The sequence below is a fragment of the Oncorhynchus kisutch genome, linkage group LG8 (assembly GCF_002021735.2).
Source record: "Oncorhynchus kisutch isolate 150728-3 linkage group LG8, Okis_V2, whole genome shotgun sequence".
NCBI classification, from domain to species: domain Eukaryota; kingdom Metazoa; phylum Chordata; class Actinopteri; order Salmoniformes; family Salmonidae; genus Oncorhynchus; species Oncorhynchus kisutch.
The window spans coordinates 34,464,167-34,486,957 of record NC_034181.2 but is presented as its reverse complement, the minus strand read 5'-3'; the positions used below and the strand labels follow the sequence as shown (position 1 = coordinate 34,486,957).

The following is a 22,791-nucleotide window of genomic DNA, read 5'->3' as shown; positions in this document are numbered from 1 at the left end:
TCCAGTTTCAACTGTTCTGCCTTATTATTATTCGACCATGCTGGTCATTTATGAACATTTGAACATCTTGGCCATGTTCTGTTATAATCTCCACCCGACACAGCCAGAAGAGGACTGGCCACCCCACATAGCCTGGTTCCTCTCTAGGTTTCTTCCTAGGTTTTGGCCTTTCTAGGGAGTTTTTCCTAGCCACCGTGCTTCTACACCTGCATTGCTTGCTGTTTGGGGTTTTATGCTGGGTTTCTGTACAGCACTTTGAGATATCAGCTGATGTACGAAGGGCTATATAAATACATTTGAAATGAATTTGACTTTTTCCACATTTTCCACGTTGTGTTACAAAGTGGGATTATAATGTATTTAATAGTCATTTTTTTGTCAATGATCTACACAAAATATTCAGTAATATTCTGCAAAGTGGAAGAAAAATTCGAACTTATTTTTAATTCATTAAATATAACACTAATAGATTTTGATTAGATATGTATTCAACCCCCTGAGTCAATACATGTTAGAATCACCTTTGGCAGCGATTACTTTCTGGGTCTTTCTGAGTCTTGTACAATATTTGCCCTTATTCTTTTTTAAATTCTTCAAGCTCTGTGAAGTTGGTTGTTGATCATTACTAGACAGCCATAGATTTTCAAACTGATTTAAGTCAAAACTGTAACTAGGCCACTCAGGAAATTCAATGTCATCTTGGTAAGTAACTCCACTGTATATTTGGCTTTGCGTTTTAGGACTTTGCCTGTGCTTGAATCTATTCAATTTCTTCATCCCAAAAAACTCCCCTAGTCCTTGCCGATGACAAACATACCCATAACATGATGCAACCACCACCATGTTTGAAAATATGAAGATTGGTACCCAGTGATGTGCTGTGTTGGATTTTTCCCAAACACAATGCTTTATATTCAGGACTAAAAGTTAATTTCTTAGCCAATTTTTATTGCAGTATTGCCTTATTCCAAACAGGATCCATGCTTTTGAATATTTTAATTCTGTACAAACTGCCTTATTTTCACTCTGTCATTTAGGTTAGTATTGTGGAGTAACTACAATTGTGTTGATCCATCCTCAGTTTTCTCCTACCACAGCCATTTAACTCTGTCACTGGTTTAAAATTACCATTGAGGATCCTCCTGAGTGGCACAGCGGTCTAAGGCACTGCATCGTGGTGCTTGAGGCGTCACTACAGATCCCAGGCTGTGTCACAACTGGCGTGACCGGGAGTCCCATAGTGCTGCTCACAATTGGCCCAGCGTCGTCCGGGTTAGGGGAGGGTTTGGCCGGGGGGGCTTTACATGGCTCATCGCGCTCTAGCGACTCCTTGTGGTGGGCCAGGCGCCTGCAGGCTGACCTCAGTTGTCAGTTGAACAGTGTTTCCTCCTACACATTGGTGCGGCTGCCTTCCGGCATAAGCAGGCGGGTGTTAAGAAGCGCGGTTTGGCGGGTCATGTTTCACATGACTCAACCTTCGCCTCTCCCGAGCCCGTTTGCAGCGATGAAACAAGATTATAATTGGATATAATGAAATTGGGGAGAAAAAGGTGGTAAAATACAATTGATAAAAACATTTAAATCACCATTGGCCTCATGGTGAAATCCCTGAGCGGTTTCCTTTATCTCCATCAACTGAATTTGGAAGGATGCCTGTATCTTTGTAGTGACTGGGTGTATTGACACACCCAAGTGTAATTATTAACTTCACCTTGCTCAAAGAAATATTCAATGTCCGTTGTTTGGGATTGGAAAACCTCCCTGGTCTTTGTTGTTGAATCTGACATTTCAACTTTTCATTTTATATTAATTTGTAAAAATGTCTAAAAACATTGAACTTTGACATTATGTGGTATTGTGTGTAGATGACATTACAAGATGACATGGCTTCATACACTGGGTTGTTCTGAACAGAATGAGCCTATGTCTATTGTGAAGAAAATTGGCCGTGGAACACGCATCTGAATGCACTCATGAATCCATTCCATGCGCATCAAAATGATCTGCTTCTTTGAATTGCCTTGTGAAATCCTAACACAAAGATTGGATTTTATAACTTAGCTAGTCATGTAGGCAATATAACAAGCTTTCAAATGATTCCCACCTGACTCAGATTGCAATTTATAATGGAATGTTTTTAGAATGTGTAAACCACAAGTTATTGTGTGATGGCTGGGATGCAGGGCTGTGTTCCAAACAAAACAAATACAAGTGTGCTTGCTCTAGTTCCTCAATTGCATAGCTAAGAGATTTTAAAAAGCACCTTATGGTTGAAGATTATTATTTGAGAAATAAAAGTACATTGAAATTACTTAGGAACTGTGAACATTTGAGATGTGTTGCCACAGTCATGGACCAGTTAGACCCTCACTCAAACCCTTGTCATTTCCTTGTCTTATGTTGCACCTACCCCACAATATTCTTATGTTACTGAATGTATCCAGAGTATTTTAAGATTTCATTATGAACAAAGAGTGAAAAGTACAGAAAATGTCAAATGCTCATTAAATCAACAGTGCAATGTTTGAATTCAGTTTTGTGTCAGGTGAACTATTGTATCCTCACCTTAAGTCTAATAATTTACTCATAATCTCCAAACTCTATTTTAATTGCCACCATGGTTATGCTTTCATATTTCTTCTGTAAGAAACATTTCAATTTAGCTCTATCCATATAGGTCAATTCCGACAAGTTTAAGTCTCAAGCTGTCAGAAGTATTCATCTACCATAGTAACTCATAACTGGATGCTACAGTATCAGAATGCAAATTATATTCAAGTCCTCTAAGTATGTATAGTACTAGTCAATTTGAATACCTTTTAACCAATGTAGGTTGACCCTATTGTCACTGACAAGACTAATAAAGAAACAGGAGTCACAATCAAAGTAAATTGACGTTATTTCACGAACACACATTTTACAGTGGCCAAAATCATGGTAAACATGTAATGTTGATAAACATGAATGAAAAATAATAATGTCATCACAAACATGATAACTTGGATGAATAATACGAATTATTTCCATTTTTTTTATATCTGTGAGTGAGTGGCAACACAAATAGAAACGTATCTACAGCCTTCAGTGATTCTTCAAATTCCCGCACTCTCATCAGGGCCCCATTGCCATCCAGAACCAGTGATTTCTACATAGAATCACAAAGCAATACAACTTCTTGGTTTCCATGTGCATTTAGGGGAACACACACAGCACCTGAAGACATGAACCTGAACGTGAACCCTGAGCCCCGCTCAAGTGCTCACTAACAAGAGGACAGGATGCTCTTTGAAGTGTCTATCCACTCTAGGATATGCTCTTCAGTGTCCAGTGCTTTATTTAACACAATCAGACCCTGTCTGTGTGTGTGTGTGTGTGTGTGTGTGTCTGTCTCATGACAGAACTCCTGACTGGGACTCTTTCTGTTGAAGTTTAAGTATCAGTTCAAGCAGGTTAATCTGCATCGTCAGCTCCTGCAATGACAAGAATGGAACATGAAATCTCCCGAGGCATTACAGACCTACTACTACACTGGACATGCAACTTTTGCCAGGTGTGAGCTGCTAGTGACGCACGCCGATTGCTGTCAATGAAGCCTGCTACACTGGCTGCGTGAGCAGTGCAGTCCCGCAAAACCAAGAATGGGTTAAGCTGCTCACACCCAAAATCATTTTTATGTCTCGGTGTGCATTATGAAGGAAGTTAGAGGTAGTTTTGCGAGTCAATGCTAACTAGCATTAGCGCAATAACTGGAAGTCTACATGTACAGTAGGAGGTATAAACAACGTTTCATTGCTGCAGTATTCCTTTAAAGTGGCTGGCGCTCTGCTTGCACTGACTGCCTCCAGGATATGCTTCCAGTGAAGCAGCTAAAAACCCACAATAATTTGTCTACACCTGCAGCATAACAGGTATGTTACAATGGTGGAACGAGAGAGCCTCTACCACCATCTACTGGAAATGTTTCTGCACTGCAATCAGTGTTTCACCCCCTGACCCCAATGGAAGTGTACTTAGCTTTCAACACTTCAAACGGCAGAACAAATAATTTCTCTAGAATTCAAGGCAATACATTTACCTACATAAATCAGGATTACGTCAACATTAGAATGGAGACAAACTAAAAATCTACCATATTATTTGATAGACATCTGGTTATGAGCTTATGTAGAAGCATACAATGACATTGAACCATTATGTTTCATGCATCTGCCATATGTACATTTACAAAGTGTTGATTCACCTGGGGATTGGTGGTTATGTAAAACCCTGGGACTCCAGCCATCTCCAAGGTGTTCTGCTGGTCTATCACCTTTTGGTCCATCTCCACCACAATCTTCTCATCCATCATCCTTTGCTCCTCTCTCACTCGATTCTCCAGAGCCTGATAGAGACAATCATAATGTCCTCTGACATGATCAACATAATTTAACTCTGTGGCTGTGATATAGAAGGATGGATGTTTCGATAACATGTGGAAAACTAATATAACAGCATATCAACAACAAAAAGACTAATAAAATGGCATGTTGCTCTGTCAATTCCATACCTCAGTTTCTCCTTGTTGATTGGTTTTCATAACTGCAAGGTTGTGGGACTTGCAAACCTGTAGGGCTTCTTTATGCTTACGAACCAAATCCTGCTTGAGTGCTGGGCATGAGGAAGAGAATAGAGACATTGTAAGGTCAAAGGACCTCAGATCCCTAGTATAATGGGCACACCAACATATAAAAAAAATTACCATTTGAGTGTAAGACAGAGAACATGTGAAACCTAGCGAGACACACCTCGATGCTCACAGTGCAGCTTTTGTCTCTGGTTGTACAGATTCCTCTCAGTCAGGTGCTGGATGTCCAGGAGTCCCTGTACTATATCATACACTGTTCCATCTATGAGTGCCTGAGCCAGGTCACTCAGTGTGGTGTAGGACAGGCGCTGCTGAAAGGAGCTGGACATGGGGGAGAAATAGTTCAACAGATTTGTTTCCGGAGGTCAAGTCTAGTTTCTGTAACACCTGGAGTGTATTCACTAAGAATCAAACAGACTGAAACAGGGATGGGACTACCTGAAGTTCTGACATGCCTCTGACATCCAACAACTGTAGAAATCTTATATGCACTCATGGTTCCTAGTTATGTGGAGAATCTCAATTGCTTTAACTTGATTCCTCACATCCTCACCTTCTCAAATAATCAATTGGAAGGGACCATTCGATGGGGTTTTAGAAAGGCGAGGAAAGAAGATGCGAGGAATAAGGTGAATGCAATTGAAATTCTCCCATAGTGCTAGGTTGGGCTGGTTACCTGGGCAAATCTTTGACAAGGGTTTGTAGTTCTGAAAGTAAGTAGTAATGTCTCTCTTGTTGCTTTGTAGAATCATTCTGCTCTTCGTATACCGCAGGATAACTCTCCATTTTCTAAAGTGAGGTCAAAGAACCATATCAATCACCAAAATCCATAGTATTTACACCAGAAGGTCGATGTTTTTAGCTATCCCCGAGCTAGCTTTCGAGAAAAATCAAGGGAGCCCAAAGGATTTCCGAGTCATGAATAAGTCAGCAATCCATCATGCTAGCTAGTTAGCATCACTCTGAGCCAAAGCACAGGTTATTATCATACCCTTTACCGTAAAAGTGTAGATGAACCACATGCTTACCACGTTACCCAACTACAGTAATTTATTTTAGAAGTTCATCAAAAAGTAGTATTCACAATGTATCGTGCATTTCTGCTGTAGCCTAGCAAACAGTCAGGCAAGCGGCTGATGCTCTGTGGAAGGACCCTAACAAAAGGTTTGTTGTCTATAAGATGCCTGCTTGTAAATGAATCTTCTCATATGATTTTTATTTAATGTAATTTTTGTTATCAATGTTAGTATGTATTATATTAGGATAGAAAAGTTAATTTTAAATATGTAACTATAATTTGACACAAACAAAAGCGAGTTAGGGGGCGCGAGAACTTGCAGAAGGTAAATTCGTCCGCTAGATGGCGTGCGCCGCACAATGTCTGTCAATCGAGTAAGGTGCAGATGCAACAAGGCGAGCAGCTGAGCATCGCTAATGACTTGAGGATGCTTGTGTTCGCATCTGTAGTTGACAGTGTCATGTGTCTCTTTTCGGCAGGTAAATGAGACGCCAATGAAGTCTAAAGATGTATAGTTTTTTAAAGTAGCTACTATGATCTACATTTTTTTTCATTAAAATAGGTGGCTACAAATCGTATCTGGAAATTCGAAAATACGCATAGGATGATTATTTTCTTCAAAGGACCGAAATGAGGAATGTAAATGTCAGTCAGAAAATATAGATTTGTTTATTGGCACGATACTTTAGATATATAAAACATTTGGTTGTTTCCACCCAAACATTTAACAACATTGTTGTTTGTTTATCTACACTGGCCTTACGCTTATTCGTTTGCAACGTGACTGTTAATTATATATCTAAACCTGTACAATGCAAACGATACAACATTGATTAACATGGGCTCGACGCGCCGTCACGCGCAAAAGGTGCCAGAAATGAAGAGAACACACTTGCTGATGAGGGGAGCACCGTAGTAAGGATCTCGGATGGGCAGATGAAAACAAGTGGCAAAACCACTCTCTGTCAGAAATGGCCAAAAACACATCCCTATATTTCCGTATTGTAGAGGGCAGGAGCCTACCAGCCAAAGACGTGTGAGTATTTCGTAATTGTAATCAGGCAGCAATTACTACTATTTGCTTATTTATAGGTGTCTCGTTGTGTGAAGTACACTTATAGGACGTACACTTGTTTGAAGTCAAGAATACCTTTGTTTTACAGATTAGTGTATGTTAAAAATGAGTATACTTGACAGGTGTTCTCTAAGAAATGTATATCAATAAGTTCTATATATATAATAATATATATAATAATAAGTGAAGAGATATCTGTAGGTTTCCTCTCCCACTGGGAACACGCTGGTTGAATCAACGTTGTTTCCACGTAATGGCATACGTTGAACCAACGTGGAACAGATGTTGAATTGACCTCTGTGGACAGTGGGCTTCTACCTTAATTCCATCTTAATTCCATTTTATTTAAATATATATATATTTAACTTGTTTTATCTTTTTTTTTATCTCTGAAGCTCTGGGACCAGTGACCCATATTGCATTGTAAAAGTGGACAATGAAGTTGTGGCCAGGTGAGTCCATCAAGTCCTATGCATTCTTGTTTTGTTTGCTACTTAATTTGACTATTTTATGATCATAAATGCTATTGATAAGTGGGCTATACTGCTACTTTAGAATTTCATGTGACAGCAAGTGGCATGCTGCTGCCAAGAACATGAAAACTGATGTACATAAGGGGACAACTGTAAATGCAAAAATATTTATCAGTTCAAATGAAACTATTGTATCCTGCATACACGTTGAATTCAAAACTGGATGAGAACAGAATGTATGATTAGGGAGTGGGTTGGGATGTGGTACAGTAGGATAGATGTGTGATTACTGATCGGGACTGTGGTGTTCTTAGCTTGAGCCCCCCAAGCCCATGAGAACCTGATCCAGGGCTTGCCTTTAGGACACCAGCAGGTAACCATGGTTCAAGGCAGTGCATTGCCCTGTTTTTGGCTGTGTGTGTCTCCACACAAGCAATGGTGTAAGTTTGTGTTTGATATTCGGGGGTCGGGGTCAATGGTTTCCGGTGTCAGTTCACCCCTCTAGGGTGTCCGAGGTCCTCCTGTTGTTAAAAAAGCTTTGAAATGGTTATTTCTGGTGAATTCTGCAGGGGAAATACATTCAAAAATGTCCTGATCATTTGGTCAATATACCCCAATAACAACAAACTCAGAAAGTCCACAACCCTTCTTTAACTACATTTAAAAAGTTAAAACCCATTATTCTATTTGTGTACTCTTAACCACATGGTCTTCAATAACACATTTCTTATACCCAATTAACATCAAAGGAGTCAAGGCAATCTGAGTCGAGAAACATCTTCCTTGGTTACACAACTCAAATTCTCCCCTGATTACTTGTTTGTCCTCTCCTTGCCTCAACATGGGTGGTGCTCTCTCACTCACTCTCTGTATTGCCTGTCTTTGAACCTTCCCATAATCGTATAACCAAATACAATTATCATATGACAAAAATGGCTGGACTTAACAGTGATTGGGTTAGCTTATTAACATGAATTAGATTCTGCTTTTATTAGCAAAGTTATTCATTTGTCTGGCAATATGTATAGCTAGTTAGCTGACTATGTAGTACCAGTCTATTGAATTGTACAGTGTAGTTAGCTAGCTAGCTATACCTATTGCCAGACAGTAAATAAAGAATAGTGAATAAAAGCAGAATCTAATTCATGTTAATAAGCTATCATTTACTTACAGTCCTCTGCACTCCCCAAAAATTTTATGTCCTGCACTTTTCTCATCTTTGGCATTGGCACCTCCATTAAAGTGGAACTGACAGCGTTTTAGCAACATGAAATCTTTTTAAAAATCTGTTCGTATAAATCCCCAGGAAGAATGACAGACTTTTTTAATGTTCTGACAAGCGAGCACTTAGATATGGTCATTTTCATAAATTCATAGAATGTTTGGGAATGACATATGCTAAGGCATTTGTCAAACTGAATACAAACATGTTTTGTCCTGGACTCTATGCAGACTGGTGCTTAATTTCCAATCAGAGCTACAGTAGGCCTATATGCCAATAAGCCATTTGCCACACGGGCCTGCCGTCATTTACTTTGAACTGGACTTTGTGTTTACAGGCAGTAGCAACAGCGAGACTTTAGATCATTAGAACGCATTCGCCAAAAGCCACAAAACACACCTGAATGGATTTCTGCAAATATGTATGTAAATACCACGGGAGTCCTCTTACATTTAGGAACTTCACAGTAATATTGATCAAGCAACCATGAACAGGTAGGCTCTCTCTCCCTCAGTTGCCTATGCACATCAACAACAAGATCAACAACTAATGCTAGCCAGAGTGAGATGAGCTAAAATCTAACAAGGGAACCCAGACCCTCTCAAACTTTTTCAGCCAGTTGGCCGTCAAAATTGCACAGATAAATGATGGGGATTAGTAGCCTGCTCTTCCTTTTGCAGCTTGCCTACCAATGCATGCTTGTCCCAATCCACTTTTTGACAACTGAATGGGATCTAGCTTGCCTGCCTGCCAAATACATTTGATTGACAACCAAGAGATATGCTAACTGTGAATAAGTCAATATACATTTCTTGCTAGCTAACCAAATGATACATGCATCCCTAGTTGTAGCCACTGAAAAATGATATGAGGGGAAAAGTCGGTCACTCATGCCACTCCTCCAATGACATCCTCCCAGCAGCTAGCTAGCTAACGTTAGGCTCCGTGTTTTTAGCTAGCTACATAAATAGATACGCTAGCCTAGGGGTGTCAAACTCTATCGTATTGAAAAACAATTTGCGGGCCTGATGTAACGGATGTGAAACGGCTAGCTAGTTAGCGGTGGTGCGCGCTAAGTAGCGTTTCAATCGGTGACGTCACTTGCTCTGAGACCTTGAAGTAGTGGTTCCCCTTGCTCTGCAAGCAGCTTTTGTGGAGCGATGGGTAACGATGCTTTGTGGGTGACTTGTTGATGTGTGCAGAGGGTCCCTGGTTTGCGCCCGGGTATGGGCGAGGGGACGGTCTAAAGTTATACTGTTACACTGACATAGCCTATTTGTTTTTATTTAAAAAACTTGCAACTTGTGACCCAAACTGGCCATTGCTAAATTTTTGAAAGAAATATGGTCCTTTATAATGTCCACTTAGGTACATAGGATACTGTATATAGCATTTTAACATGTTAAAACAAAATAAGCGATACATAATATTTATCCAGTCTTTGCTGCTATGCTTGCATATGTACATAATATGCTGCGACCCTAATATACAAATATTTAATAATTCCAAATAACAAAAACGTAGCTATAGGTTGTTGTAACGTTTGAAAAACATGTTAAAAAAAAATGTTTTGCACTGCATGGATCACCGGTGCGGTTGAATGCAGCATTGTTGTATGGTGCACTCAAAATGTCTTGTAGTTGTGTAGCCAGCCTAGGCTACTTCTCAAATGTTGCTGTAATATACCTACATGTTTCCCCTTTGTATTGTGTTTTGTTGCAGGCTTTGTTTTTTGGTATTCATTGTCAAGCTTTAAAAACTGAAGCCAGACTGCAACATTTTGTGTTAAGAAGCAGTGCGGCTTGGTTGGGTTGTGTTTCGGAGGACGCATGGCTTTCGTCTCTCCTGAGCCCGTACAGGATGAGACAAGATAGCGATGAGACAAGATAGTAACTACTAACAATTGGATACCACGAAATTTGGGAGAAAAGGGGGTAAAAAAAATAATAATATGCATATCCTTGCTTCAGGGCCTGAGCTACAGGCAGTTAGATTTGGTATGTCATTTAGGTACTGCAGGGTACCTCGGACCCAACGAGCCTCCAAGAGACACCGGACAGTGTAGGCCGGACGACCATCAACAAGTGGGGCGGAGGGGGCGGAGGGGCCGAATGGACTGGTCCTCACCAGCTTGAGACGGGAGACATGGAAGGATGGGAGACGGGAGACATGGAAAGACCCTCATACACCAGGGAAACTGGAGACGATAGGTGACTGGGTTGATGCGGCTCAGGATCTTGAATGGTCCTATGTAGAGCGGAGTGAGCTTCCGCGAGTCCACCTTTTAAGGGAAGATCACGGGTGGACAGCCACACCCGAAGAGGCCTTCGGTGTCAGTTTGCCTGGGGTTGTTGTCGGGCAGAGGAGCGGAGCAAGGAGGATCGCGCTCTGATCCAGGTGCTGCAACATCGTTGAATGAAAGCCGAGGCACCCCCGCTTCGGCCTCTTGTTCAGAAAATGGGGGGGGGGGGGGGACCCAAACTGACACTCGAATGGCGAGAGTCCAGTGGACGAGTTCGGCGGTGTGTTGTTAGCATACTCCACCCAGACAAGGAACTTGCTCCTGTTGCTGGACTGGGTAGAGACGAAACAGTGGAGGAACTTCTCCAGCTCCTGTTGGCCCGCGCCGTTTGCCCATTCGACTGTGGGTGGAACCCAGAGGAGAGACTCACCGACTCCCCCAGCAGGGAGCAGAAGGCTTTACAATACCGTGCAGCGAACTGGGGCCTACGATCCAAGACAATGTCCTGGGGAAGTCCTTGTAGTCGAAAGACATGGTTAATCATGAGATCAGAGGTCTCCTTCGCTGAGGGCAACTTGGGTAAGGCAATGAAATGGGCTGCCTTGGAGAACCGATCAATGACCACCAGGATAGTGGTAAGCCCTTGGGATGGAGGTAACACTGTGATAAAGTCTACGGACAGGTGGGACCAGGGCCGCCTGGGGATGGGCAGAGGTTGGCGCAACCCAGCTGGTCACTGTCGTGAGGACATTGTAGTACTTGGGAATGGGCTGATTGCAAAACGTAAAGTCTTTTTAGTGGGTACCCCGCCGGGGTCAGGTTCCTGGGTCTCGGAATGTCGGACCGTGGTCTCAATACTCCATATCCCAGGGGCCACAACACAGGAGCTGGGGATGATGAGCTCGGAGTCTCTCTCCTCGTTAGAGACATTGTGTTGGCGGGACAGGATGTCTTCTTTCTGATTCTTGGATTACAGTTGATAGGCTAGTGTGAAATCAAACCTGTTAAAAAACAAAGCCCACCTAGCCTGGCGAGCGTTCAATCTCTTGGCTTCTTGAATGGAGACCAAGTTCTTATAGTATGTCCAGATCACGAAGGATGAGGTGCCCCCTCCAACCAGTGTCTCCACCCCTCAAGGGCTCACTTAACTGCCAAGAGCTCCCGGTTGCCTACATCTTAGTTGTGTTCCGCTGGCGAGAACCGCTTGGAGAGAAAGGCGCATGGCTGCAGTTTCTTGTCCTCCTCGTTCTGCTGTGAAAGGACCACCGCTGCTCTGGTGTCTGAGGTGTCCACCTCTGCTACAAAGGGAAGAGTAGGATCAGGATGAACGAGGATGTGTTCGGAGGTGAAACGTCCCTTGAGCTCCATGAATGCCCTGTCAGCCTCAGGAGTCCAGCAACTTGCAGGTTAGACTTCGCTGCCACCACAACAAAGTTGCGTAGGAACTGGCAAACCCGAGGAACCACTGGATCTGCTTGAGGGAGGTGGGACGGGGCCAGTCGGCGACCGCCTCTACGGGATCCATTTGGATTCCTGCGGTAGAGATAATGTGACCCAGGAAGGACACTTGGGATACGTGGAACTCAAATTCTCTATCTTGACAGTTGACTCTGCAGGAGGCGTCTAAGGACTTGGCGGGTGTGCAGTATGTGTTCCGGAAGGGATTTGGAGAAGATCAGGATGTTGTAGAAGTAAACAAAGATGAACAGATTCAACATATCCCTAAGAGTGTTATTGACCAATACTTGAAAGACTGCTGGTGACTTCGATAATCTGAAGGGCATGACTAAATACTCAGTGACCACTAGGGGTGTTAAAGGCTAACTCCAAGGTGGCGGGACATAAGGGGTAGGGAGTAACAATTCTTTATCGTAATCCGGTTCAGCCCTCTAATCGATGCAAGGATGCAGGCCTCCATCCTTCTTACCCATGAAGAAGAAGCCTGCACCAGCTTGAGATGTAGAGGGGTGAATGAAACCTGCCTCCAGCGACTTCCAGATGTAATTGTCCATGACTGCTGCTTCAGGGATTGAGAGGGAGTACAGACGACGCCAGGGAGGTGTGGAGCCGGGTAGGAGTTCTATGACGCAGCCGTCCATCGAGGCCTTGAATCTGCAGAGGGATGGGACATTTCACTCAGGGGATTTGTAATTCTCTGGCAAAGTTCTGATCAATCAAATGAACTGTGTCCCCGGATTACACGAAGGCTTGAATCTGGTGCTGACGGTTGTCCCAGTGGAGGGTTGCAGGTAGTGACAGACGGTGACTGGGTAGCCGGTGGGTAACTTCACAGCTTGTCAGGGCCTCACCTTGTCCTGGTGAGCCCTGGCGTTTCCCATCAGCTCTGGGCATGTAGCACGGAGATGGTCGAGACCTCTGCAGTAGAGGCAGCAGCCTTCGCACATGCGCATGTCACGCTGCTGTGGGCTCAGACGTGTCCCCCCCATCTCAATGGGTTCCTCAATGATACTCCTTGGTGGGTTACAACATTTTTGATCTGGGCGATCTCTTCTGGGTCCATGTTTGGGCAGAAGCTTGCTGTGACGTGGTGAGGTTGGACCCAGGTGCAGTCTCCTCTGAACAGTTGATGTTAAGATGTGTCTGTTACTTGAACTCTGTGAATCATTTATCTGGGCTGCAATCTGAGGTGCAGTTAACTCTAATGAAGTTATCCTGTGCAGCAGAGGTAACCCTGGCCTTTCCTGTGGTGGTCCTCATGAGAGCCAGTTTCATCATAGCGATTGATGGTTTTTGCGGCTGCGCTTGAAGAAACTTCAAAAGTTCTTGACATTTTCCTGATTGACTGACCTTCATGTCTTAAAGTAATGATGGACTGTGGTTTCTCTTTGCTTATTTGAGCTATTCTTGCCATAATATGGACTTGGTCTTTTACCAAATAGGGCTGTCTTCTGTATACCACCCCTACCTTGTCACAACACAACTGATTGGCTCAAACGCATTGAGAAGGAAAGAAATTACACAAATAAATGTTTAACAAGGCACACCTGTTAATGGAAATGCATTCCAGGTGACTCCTTCATGAAGCTGGTTGAGAGAATGCAAAGAGTGTGCAAAGCTGTCATCAAAGCAAAGGGTGGCTACTTAAAAGAATCTCAAATATAAAATATATTTTGATTTGTTTAGCACTTTTGTGGTTACTACATGATTCCATATGTGTTATTTCATAGTTGTGATGTCTTCACTATTATTCTACAATGTAGAAAATAGTAAAAATAAAGAAAAACCCTTTGAAACAGTAGGTGTGTCCAAACTTTTGGCTGGTACTGTATACTGTACATATGACTAGAGGTCGACCGATTATGATTTTTCAACACCAATACCGATTATTGGAGGCCCAAAAAAGACGATACCGATTAATCGGCCGTTTTTTTATATTTTTTTATTTGTAATAATGACAATTACAACAATACTGAATTAACACTTATTTTAACTTAATATAATACATCAATAAAATCAATTTAGCCTAAAAATAAATAATGAAACATGTTCAATTTGGTTTAAATAATGCAAGAACAAAGTGTTGGAGAAGAAAGTAATATGTGTCAATATGCAATATGTGGCATGTAAAAATGTGTGCCATGTAAAATATGTGCCATGTAAAAAAGCTAACGTTTAAGTTCCTTGCTCAGAACATATGAACGTTGGTGGTTCCTTTTAACATGAGACTTCAATATTCCAAGGTAAGAGGTTTTAGGTTGTAGTTAATATAGTATTTATAGGACAATTTCTCTCTATACCATTTGTATTTCATATACCTTTGACTATTAGATGTTCTTATAGGCACTATAGTATTGCCAGTGTAACAGTATAGCTTCCGTCCCCCTCCTCGCCCCTACCTGGGCTCCAACCAGGAACACATCGGCAACAGCCACACTCGAAGCATCGTTACCCATCGCTCCACAAAAGCCGCGGCCCTTGCAGCGCAAGGGGAATAACTACTCCAAATCTAAAAGCGAGTGACGTTTGAAACGGTATTAGAGCACACCCAGCTAACTAGCTAGCCATTTCACATTGGTTACACCAGCCATTAGGCTGATAGGCTTGAAGTCATAAACATTGCTGTGCTTGCGAAGAGCTGCTGGCAAAACGCACGAACGTGCTGTTTGAATGAATGATTACGGGCCTGCTGCTGCTCAGTCAGACTGCTCTATCAAATCAGATTTAATAACAACATAATAACACACAGAAATACGAGCCTTTTGTCATTAATATGGTCGAATCCGGAAACTATCATTTCGAAAACAAAACGTTTATTATTTCAGTGAAATACGGAACCGTTCGGTATTTTATCTTAACAGGTGGCATCCCTAAGTCGAAATATTCTTGTTACATTGCACAACTTTCAATGTTATGTCATAATTACGTAAAATTCTGGCAAATTAGTTTGCAATGAGCCAGGCAGCCCAAACTGTTGCATATACCCTGACTCTGCGTGCAATGAACGCAAGAGAAATGACACAATTTCACCTGGTTAATATTGCCTGCTAAACTGGATTAGTAGTTATAACTAGTGATTATGATTGATTGTTTTTTTTATAAGATACATTTAATGCTAGCTAGCAATTTACCTTGACTTCTACTGCATTCGCGTAACAGGCAGGCTACTCGTGGAGTGCAATGGTTAGAGCGTTGGACTAGTTAACTGTACGGTTGCAAGAATGGATCCCCTGAGCTGACAAGGTGAAAACCTGTCGTTCTGCCCCTGAACAAGGCAGTTAACCCACCATTCCTAGGCCGTCATTGAAAATAAGAATGTGTTCTTAACTGACTTGCCTAGTTAAATAAAGGTATAAATTATTATTATTATTTTTAAATCGGTGTCCAAAAATACCGATTTCCGATTGTTATAAAAACCTAATTAATCGTCCATTCCGATTAATCGGTCGACCTCTAATTATGACATAACATTGAAGGTTGTGCAATGTAACAGGAATATTTAGACTTATGGATGCCACCCGTTAGATAAAATACGGAACGGTTCCGTATTTCACTGAAAGAATAAACGTCTTGTTTTCGAGATGATAGTTTCCAGATTCAACCATATTAATGACCTTGGCTCGTATTTCTGTGTGTTATTATGTTATAATTAAATCTGATTTGATAGAGCAGTCTGACTGAGCGATGGTAGGCACCAGCAGGCTCGTAGCATTCATTCAAGCAGCACTTTTGTGCGTTTTGCCAGCAGCTCGTTGCTGTGCTTCAAGCATTGAGCTGTTTATGACTTCAAGCCTATCAACTCCTGAGATTAGGCTGGTGTAACCGATTTGAGCTGTTCTAATATGGAATTGGTCTTTTACTAAATAGGGCTATCTTCTGTATTACCACCCCTACACAATTGAATGGCTCAAATGCATTAAGAAGGAAATAAATTCCACAAATTAACTTTTAACAAAGCATACCTGTTAATTAAAATTTATTCCAGGTGACTATCTCATGAAGCTGGTTGATAGAATGCCAAGAGTCCGCAAAGCTGTCATCAAGGCAAAGGGTGGCTACTTTTTTGGTTACTACATGATTCCATATGTGTTATTTCATAGTTTTGATGTCTTTACTGTTATTCTACAATGTAGAAAATAGTACAAATAAAGAAACCCTTGAATGAGAAGGTGTGCCCAAACCTTTGACTGTATATAATTTGCCTAAATCTCAAAGTGTAGCCTAGGTGATATGTCCACACTGATGCTGACATGAGGGGGGAACCATAAAATGTAGCCAAACTTTTAATTACATAAATATAGACTAAACACCAGTCATATTTGACAAATATAATGTAGTATAATTAACGTCTAAAGGCCTGATTCTGTTGACATAATCGAGGCACAGTTTGTTCAGAGAAAATGGTCAAAAGAGTGGAGAGAAAGCCACATCACCCACTTTGCAATCTGAGTGGAGGAAGTCAGCATTTCAAAACAATTTAACCATTAACTTAATCGTTTAATAACCTGGAGGTTTTATGGCATTTTATGAGGCATGTCTTATTTTGTTTCATATTAGCCAAATCAGACCATAGAAATGTTGAGGGAATCATTTTATAAACGCTTCCTTATGCCATTGATACCAGCATTTCTATAATGTATTGGTTTGCAAATCAACTTTCTTTCATTGCCCAGCAGCCAAAGACATAATCATGGTTATATTAGCAACCCATGGTAGTTGTTGCATCTTTAGATCTCCCCTCTCTCTCAATTCCAAACAGATATTTTCATCTCTGTCACATGAAACCGCTCGCATGTGTGGTGCGCTTTTTAGAGCAGTGTGTTCCAGCTAATTGCCATTTTGGAACGTTCGCTTGTATCCTATACTGTGTGTGCGCATTGCTGCGCTTACCGAACAGCCGGCTGCCTCTGGGGACCTGCACAACAAAAAAGCATATTTGGCAGCGGGGGATCCAATCATAAAATTAGGAACTGAGTCTGTGGTGCAAAGGCACATAGCCAGTAGCTGCCATGGCGCTTTACAGTGGGGACATTTTTACCAATCCATCAAACTAATCATGGTGTGTTTCTAATATTGCAAGTTATGCGCCTGCACACAAGTCTACTCTGTGTATATACATTTCCCATATGTTTAATTTATTGTCATTTAAGGACCGTGTATGAGTCCCCTCTATAAGAACTGTTGGGTCGATTTGTCCTTATGTGGAACCACTAACGAGTTGGCTAATCAAGACTCCTGATACCTCCCTCAGACCAGATCCCAACGTTTCTACTTCCTGACAAACTGAAGTGTTTCAAGTTGATAAGATGAGTTTGTTTTGTCTTTTAATTTTGTTGTTTGCTCTCCCATAATGAGATGAGTTGGAGGGTTGACTGACTGCAGAGATCTGCATCAGTCTCTGGCTGGCTCGTTGTCAGCATCATGGTGCTTTGACCCTGCTGTGGGCTAATGGTGTCTGGAAAAGCAGTGTCATTATAATAAAGGGATGCACATTACTGATGAAAATAGACCTTCCAGCTACCCATTGGCATAGAGGACATGATGCAGATGTCATTCCTCAATATCATGTCTAGACAGCACGTTTGCAATCTCCAGTTTATGGTTCGAGCATCTGCAGTAGTTAATGTTTCAGAATGAAAAGGTTGATTTAAGAATGATTGCATGTAGACTTGTATTTTGTTACGCTATACACCACCTTTTGAAGTTATTGCATCATCATTCTGTCACTGTGTTTCATTACTTTCAACACATCACAACATTCCCCACACAACCCTCATTCTAAATGGTCATCTTTCATTGTTACTGACATCCATGACGACAGAGTATATTGTTATAAATAAGAAATAAGGGCCATACAGTACTTTCTGAGGTTACTGTCACAATTATTTGCAACCTTTCCTTGCAGGACAGCCACAGTGTGGAAGAATCTTAACCCTTTCTGGGGAGAAGAATACACACTGCACCTCCCAACGGGGTTCCACTCACTCTCCTTCTATGTCATGGATGAGGACACTATTGGGTAAGATGGTCTTCAACAGCTGTCAAAGATAATTCAGAGAATTGTTGTAGTGTGTCAACAAACGAGTTGATAATGGTGTATAAACAAGTTATATCTATATAACCTGTAAAAGTCTCAAAGTTTTGTAATGTAAGATGTTCATGATTGTATTTGCTTGTTTAGCAGAGGCTGTGATTTGAGAGTTTTGTTACCTAGACAGACTGGGTTAGGAGCCATGGATGTGTGTTTTGGAAAAACCTGCATGCTTTGAATAAACAAACACCAACACGCAGATGAAAAATGAAAGACAACCTCAGTATTTTCCTTCCTGTCCTGATCAACGGTCTCGTCATTTTCTGAATATATTTTAGCTGTTATATCAGGGGACTCTATAGGATATTAAGTTATTTTTTGAGAAATATCTCATGAAGTTCTCTTCAGATTGGCTATCTTAATTTGGTCACTCTGTTGTCACAGATCATTTTCCTGTGTAGCAGGAAATGCAAATTGAGGTGTATTCAAGGTTTAAAGAGGCTTCTAAAGTTAGTAATTTCCACTTTAAAATTTCAGACTTGATTTGCCCCACTGATAAATATATCAGCCCCTACAAAAATATCCACTAATTATAATTCACATTTCCTCTTGTTGCTGGATTGTTTTCCTGCTGTGAGAAGCAGGGTCAATTTTAGACAGCGTATCTGTATTTTCTATAATATGTTTTTATGAATATGGTATTGTGGTATTAAAATTCTCTATTTTTTGCCCTAGCCATGATGACGTCATTGGAAAGATATTGCTGAGCAAAGACGCCATCGGGGCCCAGGCTAAAGGTATACCTGATCACTATGCCACAATACTGTTGGTGTCTTTAAATTAAAGGGTGGCACCGTCATGATGGGGAAAAACTACCAGCACAGAAACAATTCTAAATGCTTTTCATTGCTGCGGTTTATCTGTGGGTCTTCTTCTCTGCCTATGCCATGCTAAAGAGGGCAAGCCAAAAGAGGGTCACCAGAGAGGGGTTATTCCCATGACTCTGAGTAAGGCTCTACCATGTAGGTCACTGTAATTGAGGAGCTGGGCCTTTTTTAGGTCCTCTTGCTGGGAAATATTGCCAGTGTATTCTCACTCATCCATGGGTTAATTTAGAGATGTATTTTCTGACTTATGCTTGTTTATTTGCTCACACGCTGTCCACCTCTTTTTTTTTCTTCTGATTTGTCTCTGAGCAACATGCTCTCATTTCATTGGACAGGCTACAGGCAGAGGGAACGACCTGTACACAGTTACATTTTTGCAGGATTTCTCTTTGAATCAGGGTTTACATCAACTCCAGGATCATTCATTGTACAGTGCAGCTGTCCTTTATGTCTGAAATGCCACTGTAGTCTGTGAGAATCAGCCAAAGCTTTTAAAACTGTCAGCCTGTGGCTTTCTTCACCACAGTACACCTGGCTCTCCTACAGTGGCTTTTAACGTGGGAATTAGTTTGAATTTCTAGCAAACGGTATATCCTTGCACTGCTTTTTCTTATGCATGGCAACTAGGTATAAAACCCTGAAGAAGAAAAAAAACACAAGTGTGTTGGTTAGAAATATATTGTTACTTTGAATGTGTTTTATCGCTACATAAAACTAAATGTGAAACCTTTTCTGTTAGTTAGTCTCTGATACCAGTCCTCTCCTGGGAACATTCTGCATTCAGTCCTGTGATTCACTGCAACATGTTGCCACTGAGTCAACAACTCCTTCACAGGATCTTAGGAATTCTCTCCTCTTTTGGCTGTGAAACTGAAGTTACTGCCCTCGCCACCTTGTATCTCAACCAGAAATGTCAGCAGCAGTGCCCATATTATTACACACAAAAGGATCCTCTTGTCTTTTGATGTCCTGTACCTTCAGAAAGTATTCACACCTGTTGACTTTTTAAACATTTTGTTGTGTTACAGCCTGAATTTAAACTGGATTAAATGTGTTATTTTTGTCACTGGCCTACACACAATACCCTATAATGGTCAAGTGGAATTATGTTTTATTAATTCTTACAAATGAATTAAAATGAAAAGCAGAAATGTCTTGTATTCAACCCCTTTTTTATGGTAAGCGTAAATAATATCAGAACAAAAAATTTGCTTAACAAGTCAATAAGTTGCATGGACTCACTCTGTGTGCAATAATAGGGTTTATGATCTTTGAATGACTACCTCATCTCTGTACCCCACACATACATTTATCTGTAAGGTCCCTCAGTCGAGCAGTGAATTTCAAACACAGATTCAACCACAAATGCCAGGGAGGTTATCCAATGTCTCGCCGAAGAAGGGCACCTATTGGTAGATGGATAAAAATAAAAAAGCAGACATTGAATATCCCTTTGAGCATGATGAAGTTATTAATTACACTTTGGATGGTATATCAATACACCCAGTCACTACAAAGACGCAGGCATCCTTCCTAACTGAGTTGCCGGAGAGGAAGGAAACCGCTCAAGAATTTCACCATGAGTCCATTGGTGACTTTAAAACAGTTGCAGAGTTTAATGGCTGTGATGGAGGATGGATCAACAACATTGTAGTTAATACAATACTAACCTAATTGACAGAGTGAAAAGAAAGAAGCCTGTACAGAATAAAATGTTTCAAAACATGCATCCTGTTTGCAACAAGGCACTAAAGTAATATTGCAAAAAATGTGACAAAGTGTTATGTTTGGGGCAAATCCAATACAACACATTACTGAGTACTACTCTCCATATTTTCAAGCATAGTGGTGGCTACATCATGTTATGGGTATGCTTGTAATCGTTAAGGACTGGGGAGTTTTTCAGGATAAAAAAATAAACCGAATGGAGCTAAGCACAGGCAAAATCCTAGAGGAAAATCTGGTTCAGTCTGCTTTCCACCAGACACTTGGAGACAAATTCACCTTTCTGCATGACAGTAACCTAAAACACAAGGTCAAATCTACACTGGAGTTGCTAACCAAGAAGACAGGGAATGGTCCTGAGTGACCAAGTTACAATTTTAAATCTACTTGAAAATATATGGCAAGACCTGAAAATGGTTGTCTAGCAATGATCAACAACCAATTTGACAGCGCTTGAAGAATTTTGAAAAGAATAATGGGCAAATGTTGCACAATCCAGGTGTGGAAAGCTTTTTAGAGAAGGGTTCCCCAATGAATTTGGCCCGTTATTGTTGAATTTTCATTGTTGGACATAAAAAAAAACTGTACAAACACATTCAGCTCCAAGTGATTTTAATTTGTTCCCAAATATTTCCACGCATAATAGAGAGATGTTATCATATACAAATTTAAGCAAGATTTGAAATTATTATGTTTCAATCAAATATTATATTTGTTTTTGGCTTCTTGCGGTCAATTTGCAGTCTACAAATTATTTGTAATTCTTGTTCTGGCCATCCGACCATTTGCTCAAGAAAAAAATTGGCCCTGTCTTAGAGACTTACCCAGAAAAACTTGCAGCTGTATCGCTGCCAAAGGTGCTTCCTCAAAGTCCTCAAAGTATTGACTTAACAGCTGCACCATTGAGAGCATCTTGACTGGCTGCATCACTGCTTGGTATGGCAACTATTTGGCATCCGACCGCAAGGTGCTACAGAGGGTAGTACATCAGTGGGGCCGAGCTCCCTGCCATCCAGGACCTCTATACCAGGCGGTGTCAGAGGAATGCCCTAAAAATGGTTAGACTCCAGCCACCCAAGTCATAGACTGTTCTCTCTGCTACCGCACGGCAAGCGGCATCGACTCACCAAGTCTGGGACTATCAGGACCCTGAACAGCTTCTATACCCAAGCTATACGACTGCTAAAAAGTTTGTTAAATAGTTAATCAATAGCTACCCAGAATATCTGCATTGACCATATTTGCACTCATCTCTTTTGACTCATCACGTACTCTGCTGTTACTGTTTATTATCTATCCCTTTACCGTGTCACTTTATCCTTACCTATATGTACATATCTACCTCGTTTACCTCGTACCCCTGCACATTGACTCAGTACTGGTACCACGTGTATATGGCCAAGTTATCGTTAATCATTGGGTATTTATTCCTTGTTTCTATTTTTTCTACTATTTCAGTTTTTTTTGTCTCTGTATTGTTGGGAAGGGCCAGTAAGTCTGAACCAAGAGTTTCATATCAGACCATTACTTACATGAATACAGTATGCCACTTTGAGTTGTCTTGCCTTCCAGGTCTCCTACTTGGTCATTTTGTAAATATATATGATTTTCTGTAACTACTACATGTGCCCATCTCATTGATATCAAATTAATAGAGATACACAGATTGTTTTTGCACCCACCATGTGGCATGTGCGTAATGGTCATGTGAGGTGAAACTTTGTTGGTTTGACCTGACGAAGATCCGTTTCGGATTGAAACGTTGTCATTAAAACCGTGTGCGGCCCTTCTTGTTCTTTACTAGGGCCAGTAAGTAAGCATTTCACTGTTGGTCTACACCTGTTGTTTATGAAGCAGGTGACAAATAAAATTAGATTTTAATACTTATGTAAATGAGATCTGTATTTAATTTTATTTTTTCTTTCTTTTTTTCTTTTTTTTCAAAATACATTTGCAAACATTTAAAAAAACATGTTTTCATTTTGTCATTATTGATTATTGTGTTTAGATGGGTGAGAAAACAAATCTATCAATCC

The 22,791-nt window shown here is 41.0% G+C and overlaps 2 protein-coding genes across 4 annotated transcripts in view; one reads left to right on the top strand and one right to left on the bottom strand.

Annotated features, from left to right (window-relative positions):
• Positions 1–2,881: 2,881 nt before the first annotated feature.
• dgcr6 (DiGeorge syndrome critical region gene 6) lies at positions 2,882–15,321 on the bottom strand. 3 transcript variants are annotated; one of them, XM_031830174.1, is made up of 6 exons: positions 15,244–15,321; positions 5,301–5,413; positions 4,785–4,945; positions 4,547–4,647; positions 4,241–4,381; positions 2,882–3,470 (listed from the first exon to the last, which is right to left on the bottom strand). In XM_031830174.1, exons 2-6 carry the CDS (start codon positions 5,408–5,410, stop codon positions 3,390–3,392), a joined length of 594 nt encoding a protein of 197 aa, XP_031686034.1. In that variant the 5' UTR covers positions 5,411–5,413; positions 15,244–15,321; the 3' UTR covers positions 2,882–3,389. The 3 variants fall into 3 exon arrangements, with proteins under 3 accessions (XP_031686034.1, XP_020345415.1, XP_020345414.1); XM_020489826.2 differs by lacking the exon at positions 15,244–15,321 and adding an exon at positions 5,709–5,796; XM_020489825.2 differs by lacking the exon at positions 15,244–15,321 and adding an exon at positions 5,653–5,788.
• The window catches only part of LOC109894892 (rasGAP-activating-like protein 1), a 63,160-nt gene continuing 46,397 nt past the window's right edge, over positions 6,029–22,791 (top strand). Inside the window, exons 1-4 of the mRNA XM_020488551.2 lie at positions 6,029–6,678; positions 7,113–7,169; positions 18,018–18,131; positions 18,879–18,940. Of these exons, the coding sequence (XP_020344140.1) occupies positions 6,614–6,678; positions 7,113–7,169; positions 18,018–18,131; positions 18,879–18,940 (298 nt within the window). The 5' untranslated portion in view covers positions 6,029–6,613. The remainder of the gene's footprint in view (positions 6,679–7,112; positions 7,170–18,017; positions 18,132–18,878; positions 18,941–22,791) is intronic.